We start from the raw sequence: 18,233 nt of genomic DNA on the forward strand, positions 1-18,233 counted from the left end.
GTATTATGCTATGGGCCTGTTTTGTTGCCAATGGAACTGCTGCTTTAAATGGGACAATAAATAAGGAGGATTACCTCCAAATTCTTCAGGACAAGCTAAAATCATCAGCCCAGACGTTGGGTCTTGGGCGGAGTTGGGTGTTCCAACAGGACAATGACGTCAAAAGTGGTAAAAGAATGGCTAAATCAGGCTAGACTGAAGGTTTTAGAATGGCCTTCCCAAAGTCCTGACATAAACGTGTGGACAATGCTGAAGAAACAAGTCCATGTCAGAAAAGCAACACATTTAGCTGAACTGCACCAATTTAGTCAATCTGCTCACATTTTCAGTAGACCCATAATAAATTCATAAAAGAAGCAAAGTTCATGAATGTTTTTTGTGAGCAACAAGTATGTGCTCCAATCACTACATCACAAAAAAACAAGAGTTTGTCATGATCGTTACCCAGATCATGGCATGAATTATGTTGGTTATGTTTCTGGTTTTAGTCGGTTTCCTGGGTGCACCCTCTTTCCCTGTTTACTGCTGGTTTCCATGGGCACTGATTCTCCTCACCTGTCTTAGTTTTGGCAATTAGTGTTTCCACCAGGTGTTTTGGCCAATCACTCCCCTTTATAGTTTCCTGTCACCCAGCAGTAAGTGCTGGGTCAAAGTTTGTTTTTATGCAACAGTTGACGACTTCTGGCTCTGTACCTGTTAGCTTCCACGCTAAACTCCTTTTTTACCTTCTAGCTCCCATGCTAGCTCTTTTAGTTTTTGCCTTATGTGCTATGAGCACCCTTTTCTTTGTTCCAGTATAATTTATTCCGGTAAATAAATCATTTATTTTACCTTCACGCTGTGTCCGAAGTCCGTTGCATCCTGGGAGAACGAAACCCCGCATCACCATGCGTCCCGGTCGTCACAGTACGAAGCAAGCAAAAGGTTCTTTCGCATCGGACATGACGGAGATGGATGAAGAAGGTGCGTGGATGGTCCTCCGAGCGATGGAGGCAGAGACGCTCCGCTGTTCTCCAGATGAGGAGATGATATGGGGACCTGGAGGTGTTCTGGTCCCGATCGACTCCATCTGGCCCGGGGAGGTCCGCTCTCAGCCCGCTCGCACGCGTCAGCGAAGGCGGAAGTCGCACAAAACACCTGGTGGAAACACTAATTGCCAAAACTAAGACAGGTGAGGAGAATCAGTGCCCATGGAAACCAGCAGTAAACAGGGAAAGAGGGTGCACCCAGGAAACCGACTAAAACCAGAAACATAACCAACATAATTCATGCCATGATCCGGGTAACGATCATGACAGAGTTGTAGAAATGATTGGAAACTCAAGACAGCCATGACATGATGTTCTTTATAAGTGTATGTAAACTTTTGACCACAATTATAGCTCTTGCACCCATTTACCATTAAATTCTTCATTTTCTTCTTTTATTTTTTTTTATTTTTTATTTTATTTATTTATTTTTTTAACACAGTTGCAAAATTATCGTTTACATTATGGAGTATTGCCTTTAGAATGTTAAGGACAAAATTAAATTGATTTTGGAATAAGTCTGTAACATAGGATGTGCAGGAAAAAGTGAAGCGCTATGAATACTTTCCGGACGGGCTGTAGATGTCGCTTATTTGCCTGCCTTGCAATCACATTAAAGCAGGAAATAATAAATACAAATAACATGAATACATTGTTTGAGGTTCTCAGCTTGCAAATCTTCATTTGTGTCAAACTTTACTTACATATATAAAAATATCTTTGCTACAAACAAAAGTGCATTAATTGTTACCTAAGCAGTATCGCTACGAATCTGTCACTTTTTAAAAACAACTCATTGGATGGCCAGGTAATGGAAAAGCACAAATTAAGTCAGATTACTCCTGTATTTGTAACCCCCAACCTTTGAGAAATATTCCATCGTCCGATCCGTTGTCCTCGATGTCTTTAGGCTGAGTCCCAGCAGAGTTTCTTATTTTGCAGTCCTGCAATGAAGGCAGCCCGTTCTGTGTGTAGCCTGACTGATGCACACCACTGGATGCTACCTTCTTGCTCGGTAAGAAACACAGCGGTGTTCTCCGAGGGTAAGACGAGTGTGCAGGGTGGCTGTATGGCAGGTCGGCCGTGTTTAAAGTACCATCTTCACAGCCAGAGTCTGTTGACTCTGAGCGCTGCAAGAACGTTGACAATGATCCGTCCGTGGAGACCAGGAGGTCAGACAAAAGGGGTTTTCTGTCAGGTTCAGGGTGTTCTGCTGTGTTGCTCTCCAACTGTAGCGCGAGCGAAGGCAACTGGAGTCGTCCGTTGGCGTCACGCACTGTTTGCAACAGCAGCGGCCCGTCTCCACGGTCATCGCAAACCTCCACGTCAGCTGGGCTTTGGAAGTCCCGGGGAAGCAATGGGTTTGCACCGTCCTCCAGGACCACGCTCGCTAGCTCCTTGTCTTCTGTCAGAACAGCCCGGGCCACTGAACTGTAGATGACCGAACACTGGGAGCTCAAGTCCTGACGATTTGGCCTCTCCGCTAAAGAGGTAACGCTGCTTGGCCAAGCTTGGCTCGGGACTTCCTGTGGGGAATAACCTCCAGGTCCGACGAAAGGCCCATCCGGCCCTGGCCTGATGCCAGCGCACTTATCCAAGTCTATTTGTTCAATTTGGGTGCAGACCATCGCTTTTGAAATGAAGTCATTCATCCCTGCAGGATGCCCGACGTTTGACAACGTGGTGGGAGTATATCTCTCCTGTATGAAGGACAAAGAAAACAGATGTTTATGACAATGATAACCTCATTCCCAAGTCCACAACACAGTCATGTGTTTTCCTGTCTCGACAGTTAAAACTGTATCGCGAAGCCATCAGTGCATACTTGCCAACCCTCCCGATTTTCCCGGGAGCGTCCCGAATTTCAGTGCCCCTCCAGAAAATCTCCCCGGAGGCCACCATTCTCACGAATTTCTCCCGATTTCCACCCGGACAACAATATTGCTACACCATCCTTCACTGGGCGACATTTCCGGCCGGACAATAATGACGGTTACACCTCAAAGTCAAGCGCGGCAATCAGAACAGAAGGAGAAGAAGACGAAGCAGAAGAAGAGACAAGGCGACGACGAGTAAGAAGAAGAAGTATGCTTGCAAGTTCCAAAATGTATCCATCCATTCATCTTCTTCCGCTTATTCGAGGTCGGGTCGTCGGGGCAGCAGCCTAAGCAGGGAAGCCCAGACTTCCCTCTCACCAACCACTTTGTCCAGCCGGGAGACATAGTCTTCCCAACGTGTCCTGGGTCTTCCCCGTGGCCCCCGACCGGTCGGACATGCCCGAAACACCTCCCTAGGGAGGCGTTCGGGTGGCATCCTGACCAGATGCCCGAACCACCTCATCTGGCTCCTCTCCATGTGGAGGAGCAGCGGCTTTACTTTGAGCTCCCCCCAGATGACAGAGCTTCTCACCCTATCTCTAAGGGAGAGACCCGCCACCCGGCCGGCGGAGGAAACTCATTTTGGCCGCTTGTACCCGTGATCTTGTCCTTTCGGTCATAACCCAAAGCTCATGACCATAGGTGAGGATGGGAACGTAGATCGACCGGTAAATTGAGAGCTTTGCCTTCCGGCTCAGCTCCTTCTTCACCACAACGGATCGATACAGCGTCCACATTACTGAAGATGCCGCACCGATCCGCCTGTGGATCTCACCATCCACTCTTCCCTCACTCGTGAACAAGACTCCGATGTACTTGAACTCCTCCACTTGGGGCAAGATCTCCTCCCCAACCCGGAGATGGCACTCTACCCTTTTCTGGCGAGAACCATGGACTCGGACTTGGAGGTGCGGATTCCCATCCCAGTCACTCCAAAATGAGAGAAGCACAAGAACAGTTTTATGGGCCACCTTGCTAAATGGAGACCCGAGGGCGTAACTTATGCCGAGACAAAGATGCCTATGCTGATATCTGCAAGCAACATCCCGTTCTCATTTGCGGATGTTTTCAACAAATCCGTGAAGGATATGTTCCCGGATTCAGAGATCGCTCGCCAGTACGCAAATGGCAGAACTGTGACGACTGGGGCGCATGGTGATGCGGGGTTTCGTTCTCCCAGGACGCAACGGACTTCGGACACAGCGTGAAGGTAAAAGAAATGATTTATTTACGGAATAACTCAGAAGAAACAAAGAAAAGGGTGCTCATAGCACATAAGGTAAAAACTAAGGAAGACTAGCGTGGGAGCTAGCGAGTAACAGAACCTAGCGTGGAAGCTAACAGGTACAGAGCCAGAACAAAAGTCGTCTACTGTTGCAAAAAGCAAACTACGAAGCAAGACAGAATGACAGGGAAGGCAGGCTTAAATAATAATGTCAGTGATGACAAACAGGTGTGCGTCGGGAACACACGCGGCAGGTGAAAATAATAAGCAGCCATGCCAACAAACTCAGGTGTACAAAACAGGCACTCAAGGAGTCCAAAACTAACAAAAAACACAAATATCTTGAAAATGTAAACAAAAAATATGAACATAACAAGAACAAAAGCTACTCAAATAGTGAATTGATTAACGTGGATCCCGACCTAAACAAGTTGAAAAACTTATTGGGGTGTTACCATTTAGTGGTCAATTGTACGGAATATGTACTGTACTGTGCAATCTACTAATAAAAGTCTCAATCAATCAATCAAAAGGTGAGTGTAAAGGGTTGCCACCCGTCCCTTATAATACGGAGTCGTCCCGTATTTTAAGATTAAATTGTTAAATATCCCTAATTCTGAGGTCTCAAGGTTGGCAAGTATGCATCAATGAGACCTGCTTTATGGCACCATGATGAAGTAACGCCATTTGTATGCATTGTGCAAAATAATAATAATAATGGACTGGATTTATATTGTGCTTTTTTTCTAGTGAATCAAAGCGTGTGAAACTGAGAACTAGGGTTGTCCCGATACCAATATTTTAGTACCGGTACCAAAATGTCATTATTGGCTTTATTTGAATAAAAAAATCTTCGGGTACATGAAACATATGTTTATTATTGTCATTTAGTCCTTAAATAAAATAGTGAACATACTAGACAACTTGTCTTTTAGTAGTAAGTAAACAAACACAAAGTTGTTTTTTGAACTGGAAAATGTCCTGGTTTTCCCGAAATTCCAGGAATTCCATAATACAAATTCTCAATTAAAAATCTTACTACTTCAACATTTCTCGACTGTTTTGAAAAAACCCAACACAAACTATTTAAACTCATTCAGAACATCCACATTTTTAGCATTTTCCCAAAAATTCCCGCTTTTTCCGAAATTCCCAATAAAATCAATGGGACATTTTTCTGAGTTTCACAATTCCCACATTTTTTTATCCGATTCAAACTGTTTCAACTTCAAAATATTTGGACTGTTCAGGAATTGTGTGCTCCCTTCCTACAATTATAAAAAAATTAGTCTGCAGTAACATATTGTGTCATTTATGCACCTATTATTTTGTACACATTATGAGGGACAAACTGTAAAAATGGATTATTAATCGACTTGTTCATTTACTGTTAATATCTGATTATTTTCTGTTTTAACATGTTCTATCTACACTTCTGTTAAAATGTAATAATCACTTATTCTTCTCTTCTTTGATACTTGACATTAGTTTTGGATGATACCACACATTTAGGTATCGATACCTAAGTTTATAAACAAATTATTAATTTTTTAATTTTTTATTGTGACAATAAAAAATATTGATGTAATCATAGTAGTATCGACTAGATACGCTATTGTACTTGGTATCATTACAGTGGATGTCAGGTGTAAATCCACCCATGGCATTTGTTTACATTGTGACGGCGGTGAGCTATTGTATCCTCCTACGGTGTGTAGTGAAGCATGGTTAGCTATTCCTCGTCCTGCAGTGATAATGGTACTTGTAAGAAACTCACTTTATTTGTCGCCATGGAGGCGAGGATTAGTGATTAAGGATGTTAGCTGCTAGCTAGCTAGCCATGTCTTAAAAACACCTCTTCCTGAGGGTGTTTCAGTGTTATAACTTCACCTTTATCTTTACTTTTTACACCAAAATGCGTCCATTCTCCCTTTTTTGTCTACACACTGTGTCTGCTTGTAAGAACTCTGTGTGTGTGCGCTGCCGAACATGCTCCTCTGGTCGAATTTTTTTTTTTTTTAATTAAAGAATTGGAAACTGGTACTTTTCAAACAGAGTATAGTACCTTTTTTGATTCATTAGTACCGCGATGCTATACTAGTACCGGTATACCGTACAACCTTAGTCTCAACAGTTAAAACTATTTTTTTCCTAGTGAATCAAAGCGTTTGAAACCGAGAAGCCATCTTTCATTCAGCGCACATTCACTGAGTGCTGCAAGTAAGCTATATTTGTAGCCACAGCTGCCCTGGGGATACGTCGCTGCCAGTTTCCGCCAACCGGACATTCACTAACATTTATACACCGGCGTGGTCTGCGCCGGAGGCAGGGTGGGTGAAGTGTCTTGCCCGAGGGCACAGTGACTAGGATGATGGCAACTGGATTTGCACCAATAAACCCTCAAGTTTTCTGGACGGCCGCTCTACCATCTGAGCCACGCCACCCAGTTTGACCTTGTTAGGACACTTATTCCAGAAAAATCTGCTTATATTGTGTATTTCAAACACTTAAAGTACAAAAAGGCAGGTTTTTTATTTGTAATTATTTTCTTTTGCTGCAGCTGTTACTAGGGATGATGTTCGAAACCGGTTCTCCCGGTTGTTGGATAAGAAAAGAACCGTTTGATATGAAAAGAACCGATTCCATGGACTCGAATCCCTTTTTGAGAACCGGTTCCCGTTATCGAGGCCACTATAGTAAAGAAAAAGAGTTGGTTCTTTATTCGAATCCCTGGGAACGAATCCCGTCCGACAGGAAATGCCCTGTGGCACGTCCCAGGAAATGACGTAGCTCAGTCATTAGGCGGCAGATCCAGAAGCAGCAACAACAATGGACCGGGAAAAAACGCCTCAAGGCATGGCTTCATTTTACAAAAAAATACGACGAGGAAACGGCTATCTGCAATTATTGCCAGGCTTCGCTCTCATGTAAGGGGGGGGGAAGTACAACAAGCATGATGAAACATGTTCAGGCCGCACATAACCTGAAGGTTAGAGAAAGGTGTCGTGGAGTCATTCCTGGAGGAGGCCACACTGATGGACCCCAGAAGGATGTTCCAATAGCAGCAGAAGTGCACTTTTTGGAGAGCTGTATTATTTTCAGTTTCGTGCCCAAGGGACTGATTTTATTTAACACTATATAATTATTTATACACCTATAGTCAGAGGTGGGTAGTAACGCGCTACATTTACTCCGTTACATCTACTTGAGTAACTTTTGGGATAAATTGTACTTCTAAGAGTAGTTTTAATGCAACATACTTTTACTTTTACTTAAGTATATTTATAGAGAAGGAACGCTACTTTTACTGCGCTACTTTTACTCCGCTACTTTTACTCCGCTACTTTTATCTACATTCAGCTCGCTACTCGCTACTAATTTTTATCGATCTGTTAATGCACGCTTTGTTTGTTTTGGTCTGTCAGACAGACCTTCATAGTGCCTGCCTTACTGGTGACGTTTCACTTCGTTCCACCAATCAGATGCAGTCACTGGTGACGTTAGACCAATCAAACAGAGCCAGGTGGTCACATGACCTGACTTAAACAAGTTGAAAAACTTATTGGGGTGTTACCATTTAGTGGTCAATTGTACGGAATATGTACTGTACTGTGCAATCTACTAATAAAAGTTTCAATCAATCAATCAAAAGTGTGAAGGAAAAAAGATACTTTTTTATTTCAACCGTACATCCCGTCAAAAGCCTAAAGACTGAACGCACATGAGGATGTTCCTGTCTTCACAATAAAAGTGCCGCTCCATCGCGCCTGCGCTTTCAAAACAAGAGTCTCCGAAAGCCAGCGCAAACAAGCTAGCAAGCTACGGAGTTTGCCGCCAATATATTTCTTGTAAAGTGTATAAAAACAAATATGGAAGCTGGACAAATAAGATGCCAAAAACCCAGCACTTTCATGTGGTATTAGACAGAAAGGAGGAACTTTTCTTCTCCTCCATTTGAAAACGTGGACGTTATCATCACTACTGTCTGATTACAATCAATGCAAGTCATCACAATCAGGTAATACACCAACTTATATTCTAGACTTCATGAAAGAAAGGAATCTATATGTTAAACATGCATGTATATTCATTAAAACACCTTTAACATGTAAACAAAAACAGCAAAATAAATAAATATAAATTATATACTGTATATATCAATGTATGTATATATATATATATATATATGTGTGTATTTATATATATATATATATATATATATATATATATATATATATATATATATATATATATATATATATATGATATGATATGAGTGTGTATGTTACTCATCAGTTACTCAGTACTTGAGTAGTTTTTTCACAACATACTTTTTACTTTTACTCAAGTAAATATTTGGGTGACTACTCCTTACTTTTACTTGAGTAATACATCTCTAAAGTAACAGTACTCTTACTTGAGTACAATTTCTGGCTACTCTACCCACCTCTGCCTATAGTGATCACAGAGACAGGTTGTTTTTGTGTTACTGTATATATTTGTTTTTTCTGAAAAATCCCACTTAATATACTTTGGGTAACAACAGTCAATATTTATTTATTTGATTTGATTTTTTTAGGGGGGTAACAACAATCAATATTTATTTATTTATTTTATTTTTTTCTTTTCTTATAAAATAAAAGTGAGCTTTTGTTAAACCAAATATTGTGGTTTTTTTTTTCTTCCATATACTACAACCTATCTGGATTCGATAAGAAAATCGATAAGGAATCGGTTCGATAAGAGGATTCGATAATGGGCTCGAACTCGATAATTTCTTATCAAACATCATCCCTAGCTGTTACGTATTCTGTAATAGGATAGGATAGGATAGGATAGGATAGCATAGGACTTTATTGTCATTGCACAAGTAAAACGAAACTATACTAAACTATTGTACATCGTAATCTGTATTTGTTATATATTATATATATTATATAATAATATGATATAATATATCAGTATGTATTTGTGGAGGGGGGCGTGGTCGGCGCGCCTCCTGCGGAAGGGAGTGTGTATGGCCTGGCTTCGAAAGCCCAGCTGAGAGGTGAGTAGATTGCCCAGCTGGGGCTGAATGGGTTATCTAATCACCTGTCTCGTTTATCAGCAGCGTCCGAGGCCATGAGGGGGAGAGCCGCGAGCGAGAATATATCAGTATGTATTGCTCAACATAAACAGAAAAAATAAAAGACTTGTTGAACCCTGGTTCTGTCGGTCCCAGGGGAACCCACACATTAGAGACTTCCACAATATTATATACTGTATATATAATAAGTAAATATTACATATGTTATATTTTATATTGCTACTATGGTACATTTTTAGTCTACTTTATACCTTTTCTTTTTGCCCTCTTTTTGTGCCCTTGTGTGGATTATCCTTTCCATCCTTTGTAACTTGGCACTACTGTGTGGAACAATTTCCCTTGTGGATCATTGAAGGTTGTCTAAGTCTAAGTCTTATGGCTGTGAAAAGGTAAATATGGTTTTCAATCAATCAATCAATCAATCAATCAAAGTTTATTTATACAGCCCTAAATCACGAGTGTCTCAAAGGGCTGCACAAGCCACACCGACATCCTGGGCTCAGATCCCACATCAGGGCAAGGAAAAAACTCAACCCAATGGGAGTTTTTAATGAATGATCTATAAGGAACCCTACATTTAATAGTGATGATATGCACATGTAAGGTAGAGGACTTGTTTGAATTTACAGGAATTTCTGGACTATAAGACAACCCTGAATACTAGACCACTATATGTGTGTGTGAGTGACACGAAGAAAAGCTCTGACCAGCTTAGAGGCGTTCAGGCTCGTTTGTTTTAATGTATACATTTTAAAAGCCCCAAAAGAAGATCATCTTTTCAAACTTTTTTCAAAGGGACACTTTCGTCTTATATTTGGGTGAATAATGTATTTTAAGCTGATGTCGGAGACAAAGTAGACACAACAAAAGTGGCCGTGAGTTCACCTCACAACTCAAAGTCATTTTTTGATCAGCGTAAGTTCGTTTTTTTAGACAGCAGCTTGGTGCAAAAACAACCTCATTGATTTCCACTTGACCCCAGCCAAAGAAAGAGCCTTTGAACTTTGGCACAGATTAAATATTTGACATTTTCCAGTGAATATAACATGAATCCATCATTTTACTTCACTTTAGAGTTCGACTATTTTCAGGCTTTTTTGACATTTTGACATACCGTATTTTCCGCACTATTAGCCGCACCTAAAAACCACAAATTTACTCAAAAGCTGACAGTGCGGCTTATAACCCGGTGCGCTTTATATATGGATTAATATTAAGATTCATTTTCATAAAGTTTCGGTCTCGCAACTACGGTAAACAGCCGCCATCTTTTTTCCCCGTAGAAGAGGAAGTGCTTCTTCTTCTACGCAAGCAACCGCCAAGGTAAGCACCCGCCCCCATAGAAGAGGAAGCGCTTCTTCTTCTACTGTAAGCAACCACCCGCCCGCGTAGAAGAAGAAGAAGCGCGCGGATATTACCGTACGTTTCATTTCCTTTGTGTGTTTACATCTGTAAAGACCACAAAATGGCTCCTACTAAGCGACAGGTTTCCGGTTCATGAAAAGACGCAATCTCTCCATCCGCACACGGACTACTATTTCACAGCAACTGCCTAAAGACTTTCAAGAAAAGCTGGCTACTTTCCGTGCATATTGTAAAAACAAGATAGCTGAAAAAAAGATCCGGCCAGAGAACATTATCAACATGGACGAGGTTCCACTGACTTTTGATATTCCTGTGAACCGCACTGTGGATACAACGGGAGCACGTACGGTGAATATTCGCACCACAGGGAATGAGAAGTCATCCTTCACTGTGGTTCTAGCTTGCCATGCTAATGGCCAGAAACTTCCACCCATGGTGATATTCAAAAGGAAGACCTTGCCAAAAGAGACCTTTCCAGCCGGCGTCATCATAAAAGCTAACTCGAAGGGATGGATGGATGAAGAAAAGATGAGCGAGTGGTTAAGGGAAGTTTACGCGAAGAGGCCGGGTGGCTTTTTTCACGCAGCTCCGTCCATGTTGATATACGACTCCATGCGCGCCCACATCACGCTGGTTTTTAATATATTATTAAAGTTTGACTGACCTATCTGACTGTTTTTTTGACATTCCTTTAGCGCAGTTAGATGCGGCTTATAACACGGGGCGGCTTATAGGTGGACAAAGTTTTGAAATATGCCGTTCATTGAAGGCGCGGCTTATAACCCAGGGCGGCTTATGGTGCGGAAAATACGGTATATCATATCGGCCTCTTTTGTTTTTTTACCAAACTCCATCAGCAGATAGAACATATACACATATAACATCAGTATTTAAAATAATTAGTCAAGTAGATGGTAATAAACACTTCTCAAGCACCAGTCTGTTAAATATGGATTATTAATCTACTTGTTCATTTACTGTTAATATCTGCTTATTTTCTGTTTTAACATGTTCTATCTACACTTCTGTTCAAATGTAATAATCACTTATTATTCTCTTCTTTGATACTTTTGTTATGTCTGTGTGATCATGTTTTGTTTGTCATGTTTTGTTTAGTTATTGGACTCTTTAGTTTCTGGCTTTTCCCTCCCTTGTCTTGTTTCCATGATTACCCCATTAGTTTCACCTGTTCCACGTTTGGACTCATTGTGCACTCTTGTTTGTCACCATAGCAACCCATTAGTTTTCACCTGTCACGTCACGCACCTGTTTCACGTTTTGAGTCACGCATCTGTTTTCGTTAATCATGTCTGTAGTATTTAAGTTCATTGTTTTTCAGTTTGTCTTTCTGGTGACATCCCCACATTTATGCTCTGCACATTTCTGACTCTTTTTTCATGTCCATCGTTCACGCTGCTCATTTTTGTCCATGCCAAGTAATTGTGTTTATTATTGCCACAGTTAGTGTTTTTTGTTGTTCATAGTTTTTGCCTTTGTGCAAGTGTTTGGTTTCATAGTTTGTTCTCCGCCATTGTGCGCGCCTTTTGTTTACTTCCTTGTTTTGTATTTATAGTGTTTAAATAAAAATGTACCTTCATTCCCGTCTCGCCCGAGCCAACTTTCCGTTGCCTTCGAGAAAAACTAAACCCCAGGACCAAGTCATGACAACTTTACATTAGTTTTGGATGATCCCACACATTTAGGTATCTATCCGATACCAAGTAGTTACAGGATCATGCACTGGTCATAATTTAAGTCCTCATGTGTCCTGGGACGTATTTACTGACTTTATAAACATAATATAAATAAATAAATAAAAAGATTTTGTGATGCGAAAACATATCGATGTAATCATAGTAGTATCAACTAGATACGCTCCTGTACTTGGTATCATTACAGTGGATGTCAGGTGTAGATCCACCCATGGCGTTTGTTTACGTTGTGACGCAGGTGAGCTATTGTATCCTCCTACGGTGTGTAGTGAAGCATGTTTAGCTATTCCTCGTCCTCCAGTGATAATGATACTTGTAGGCCATTTGTCGCCATGGAGGTGAGGATTAGTGATTTAAAAGTAGCTAAAACACGTTTCAGTGTTAGAACTTCACCTTTATCATTCTCCCTTTTCTGTCTACACACTGTGTCTGCTTGTAAGTACTCTGTGTGTGCGCGCTGCCGAACATGCCCCTCTGCTTGTAAAACCAACAATGTCATGACGTGGGACTGGTACTTTTTAGAGGCGGTATAGTACCGAATATGATTCATTAGTATCGCGGTACTATACTAGTGCAACCGTATTACTGACTATACTATTCATGTTTAAATAACTTTTACTGCAAATATCGGTATCGGCCCTGAAAAACATGTATCGGTCGATCTCCACTTCACTTATAATACTAAAAATGTTAGTATTGTGCGTAGACCTCTTTAGAAGAGCGTGTTTGTCGAAAAGAACAAGGTTTCTGTTGGAGAGAAATAAGCATCATGTGCTGGACAGGTTTCTTTCTCTGAATTTTTTCACAAGTACGACATTTAACAAAGGTAATCTAATCCTGTCAATGGCAAAAAAAAAAAAAAAAAAAAGCACTTTTAATGATCCTACTTAGTGTCTTTAGGCACAAGTATCCACACACTCAAAGGTAATAACAGTGTCATAACATAAAGACACAGAGTAACTAAAGTGTCGCAATTAATCAAACATAAACTGAACATACACTATATTGCCGAAAGTATTTGGCCACCCGTCCAAATGATGAGAATCAGGTGTCCTAATCACTTGGCCCGGTGTATCAAATCAAGCACTTAGGCATGGAGACTGTTTCTAGAAACATTTGTGAAAGAATGGGCCGCTTTCAGTGATTTCCAGCATGGAACTCTCATATGATGTCAACTGTGCAACAAATCCAGTCTTGAAATTTCCTCGCTCTTAAATATTCCAAAGTCAACTGTCAGCTTTATTATAAGAAAAGTGAAGAGTTTGGGAACAACAGCAACTCAGCCACCAAGTGGTAGGCCACGTAAACTGACAGAGATGATGCTGAAGCGCATAGTGCAAAGACTTTCTGCACAGTCAGTTGCTACAGAGCTCCAAACTTCATGTGACCTTCCAATTAGCCCATGTACAGTACACAGAGAGCTTAATGGAATGGGTTTCCATGGCCGAGCAGCTGCATCTAAGGCTCTAAGCCATACATCACCAGGTCTAATGCAAAGCGTGGGCCGCTCTCAGTGATTTCCAGCATGGAACTCTCATAGGATGCCACCTGTGCAACAAATCCAGTCTTGAAATTCCCTCGCTCCTAAATATTCCAAAGTCAACTGTCAGCTTTATTATAAGAAAAGTGAAGAGTTTGGGAACAACAGCAACTCAGCCACCAAGTGGTAGGCCACGTAAACTGACAGAGAGGTCAGCATAGTGCAAAGACTTTCTGCACAGTCAGTTGCTACAGAGCTCCAAACTTCATGTGACCTTCCAATTAGCCCACACACAGTACGCAGAGACCTTCATGGAATGGGTTTCCATGGCCGAGCAGCTGCATCTAAGCCATACATCACCAGGTCTAATGCAAAGCGTGGGCCGCTCTCAGTGATTTCCAGCATGGAACTCTCATAGGATGCCACCTGTGCAACAAATCCAGTCTTGAAATTTCCTCGCTCTTAAATATTCCAAAGTCAACTGTCAGCTTTATTATAAGAAAAGCGAAGAGTTTGGGAACAACAGCAACTCAGCCACGTAAACTGACAGAGAGGTCAGCATAGTGCAAAGACTTTCTGCACAGTCAGTTGCTACAGAGCTCCAAACTTCATGTGACCTTCCAATTAGCCCACACACAGTACGCAGAGACCTTCATGGAATGGGTTTCCATGGCCGAGCAGCTGCATCTAAGCCATACATCACCAGGTCCAATGCAAAGCGTGGGATGCAGTGGTGTAAAGCACGTCGCCACTGGACTCTAGAGCAGTGGAGACGCCTTCTCTGGACTGACGAATCACGCTTTTTCCATCCGGCCCCTTAGTTCCAGTGAAAGGAACTTTGAATGCTCCAGGATACCAAAGTATTTTGGACAATTCCATGCTCCCAATTTTGTGGGAACAGTTTGGAGCGGGGCCCCTTCCTCTTCCAACATGACTGTGCACCGGTGCACAAAGCAAGGTCCATAAAGACATGGATGACAGAGTCTGCTGTGGATGAACTTGACTGGCCTGCACAGAGTCCTGACCTGAACACCTTTGGCGATGAATTAGAACGGAGACTGAGAGCCAGGCCTTCTCCACCAACATCAGTGTGTGACCTCACCAATGCACTTTTGGAAGAATGCTGGAAAATTCCTATAAACATACTCGGCAACCTTGTGGACAGCCTTCCCAGAAGAGTTGAAGCTGTAATAGCTGCAAAAGGTCATATTGAACCCTATGGGTTAAGAATGGGATGGCACTTCAAGGTCATATGTGAGTCAAGGCAGGTGGCCAAATACTTTTGGCAATATAGTGTACTTTCATTATCAGTAACTTTGCGTGTAAATCCTGCGCTACGCGGCTCGATTTTCCAGTCCTGCAGCTTTTTCCCTCATTGTTACTTTTGACAGGGGGGAGGAAGAAGTTGCTCACCAGTGAGCGTGGCAACTTTCCTTTGTTGACAGCCCTCACGTAGAAGCACAGAGCCCCGACTGACGCGGCGGCAACGGCCGCCAGCAGAGCGCCAGTGGGGAGGAGCCACAGCAGAATGTGGCCCTGGTCATCTGAGGGAGAGAAAAGTGTCCGTTAGCATGCAGGTAGAAAGTTGTTACACACTTGTTACAGTCCTTGTTGTGTCCGTGCCACCATTGTATGCGTGCTGCACATTGCTGTATGACACTTTCCAGAAGTGCTTATACACGGCAAATACTGAAATCTAAGTAAAATGAAATATGTCAAATAAGGGTGATATTTGCTTATTTTTTGTCTGATAAGATCATTCTTCCATACTTGCCAACCCTCCCGGATTTTCCGGGAGACTCCCGAAATTCAGCGCCTCTCCCGAAAACCTCCCGGGACAAATTCTCTCCCGAAAATCTGCCGAAATTCAGGCGGAGCTGGAAGCCACGCCCCCTCCAGCTCCATGCGGACCTGAGTGACGTGTCAACAGCCTGTATTCACGTCCGCTTTCCCACAATATAAACAGCGTGCCTGCCCAAACACGTTATAACTGTAGAATGATCGAGGGCGAGTTCTAGGTTTCTTATGTGGGTTTATTGTTAGGCAGTTTCATTAACGTCCTCCCAGCGCGGCAACAACACACAACAACAGCAGTCATGTTTTATTCTACCGTAAAGCAGTTCGTCTGCCGTAAACAGCAATGTTGTTGTAATATATTGAGTTGGAGGCAATAACCAGGCGAGGTGATGAAGTACGTCTCTTTACTGTAGACTTCAGAACAGACTCACACACTTGACGTCAGGTGCGCAACACCACGTAAATCGTTGGCCAACCAAAAAGTAACCCCAGTACGCTATAGCCAACATTCACCAGGAGATGGCAACAGACAAACATAGATCACTCTATTACATTCCTACAAAACTGTACTTAAGCCCCATTCTTTTATTTTTTTTAGTACTGAACTCTTAACCCTCATTTGTAAACAATAACATGCTTATTATACAAACAGTATTTGTACACCTTTAACACAGATTTGTATACTGTCTTCAGAGATTCCGTTTTTTTGGTGGTACTCGAAACCTTTCTGGGTACCTGCGAAAGGGTGTTCAGCATGGTTAGAAAAATAGTGACAGAGAATAGAACAAGGATGGACAATTCAACCCTTAACTCAACAATGAGTAGATGAGTGTTATGTGTGTGTATATGTGTAAATAAATGAACACTGAAATTCAAGTATTTCTTTTATTTATATATATATATATATATATATATATATATATATATATATATATATATATATATATATATATGTATGTATATATATATATATATATATATATATATATATATATATATATATATATATATATATATATATATATATATATATATAATAAAATAAATATATATATAGGTAGAATTCACTGAAAGTCAAGTATTTCTTACATATATATATATATATATACATATATATATATATATTTATATATATATGAAATACTTGACTGGTGAATTCTAGCTGTAAATATACTCCTCCCCTCTTAGCCTCGCCCCCCAACCACGCCCCCTCCCCCGTCCAACCCCGACCACGCCCCCACCCCCACCTCCCGAAATCGGAGGTCTCAAGGTTGGCAAGTATGTTCTTCTCACTAAGCAGATTTTATGTTTTACTTGTTTGAAGTGTTTTGGTCCTAAATGATCTCAGTAAGATATTACAGCTTGTTGCTGAGATGTGATGACCTATATTGAGTAAAACATGCTTGAAACTAGAATATCAAGTATTACAAAGCTGTGTCATCAACACTCACAAGTATAAAACTACTTTTTTTAAAGTCATCATTGCTTATTTCAAGCATGAAAAAAAAAATCATGACTTTGACACAATTTTGTCTCATAATTAAAACAGATGACAGCCAAATGGACTTTGCTGTTTTATTTTCAATGAGACAATAGAACATAGGTACTCATCATTGACGCGCGGTGAGGCACTGACTTCATCACAGTCAGATTTACAAACATATGAACCCTAAAGAGTATCTTATTCACCATTTGATTGGCAGCAGTTAACGGGTTATGTTTAAAAGCTCATACCAGCATTCTTCCCTGCTTGGCACTCAGCATCAAGGCTTGGAATTGGGGGTTAAATCACCAAAAATTATTCCCGGGCGCGGCGCCGCTGCTGCTCACTGCTCCCCTCACCTCCCAGGGGGTGATCAAGGGGATGGGTCAAATGCAGAGGACAAATTTCACTACACCTAGTGTGTGTGTGACAATCATTGGTACTTTAACTTAACTTTAACTTTACACATACAAACTGTAGCACACAAAAAAGCACATTTAATAAAAAAAACGCTATTATGGTCTTACCTTTACTTATAAATAAAGTCCATTCGCCGCTGTTGTGCTGGATTAATGAACCCCCTGACAGGTGTGTTATATCAACTAAAGCCCTCACTTAAACTTTCCACGTGCAAGATTGAATCTATTTAAAAAAAGTGTAACCGAGGGTTTATAAATGTCGCCTATACTGTATGAAACTACAAAATAACAAACACGGAGGCTCCAGTTTACACGAGGACCACTTTATTTACCTTCTTTCAAAAACCTCCGCTCCACTACAACATGTCATCACTTCCGCTCTTGGCGCCTTCAAAATAAGAGCTCAAGGCAAATACTGTATAACAGCGCATAACAGGAACTTAACATCACAAATAGGAAAGCCCATAAAAATAGGTTACAAAAGTTATTTGATAAGAAGCCAAAAAGTGCAAAAACAATAATGTTCATGTTGGAGGAGTTGTGAATTAGGTACACCTGCAGACTGCAGGTGTACCTAATCTTGTGGCCCTGCAGTCATTCACAACTCCTCCAACACGAACATTATTGTTTTTGCACTTTTTGGCTTCTTATGAAATCACTTTTTTAAATAGATTCAATCTTGCACGTGGAAAGTTTAAGTGTGGGCTTTAGTTGATATAACAATTCTACGGCGGGGGTGCAGGAGGCGAGCCTCAGCCAGT

General features: G+C 41.3%; 1 protein-coding gene across 1 annotated transcript in view; it reads right to left on the reverse strand.

Moving 5' to 3' along the window:
• Positions 1-584: 584 nt before the first annotated feature.
• Positions 585-18,233, reverse strand: part of LOC133605410 (uncharacterized) — a 40,567-nt gene continuing 22,918 nt past the window's right edge. The window contains exons 6-7 of the mRNA XM_061958720.2: positions 15,187-15,317; positions 585-2,728 (exon numbers count right to left, since the gene is read on the reverse strand). Of these exons, the coding sequence (XP_061814704.2) occupies positions 1,865-2,728; positions 15,187-15,317 (995 nt within the window). The 3' untranslated portion in view covers positions 585-1,864. The remainder of the gene's footprint in view (positions 2,729-15,186; positions 15,318-18,233) is intronic.

Source organism: Nerophis lumbriciformis, linkage group LG04, assembly GCF_033978685.3.
Source record: "Nerophis lumbriciformis linkage group LG04, RoL_Nlum_v2.1, whole genome shotgun sequence".
Classification (NCBI taxonomy): Eukaryota; Metazoa; Chordata; class Actinopteri; order Syngnathiformes; family Syngnathidae; genus Nerophis; species Nerophis lumbriciformis.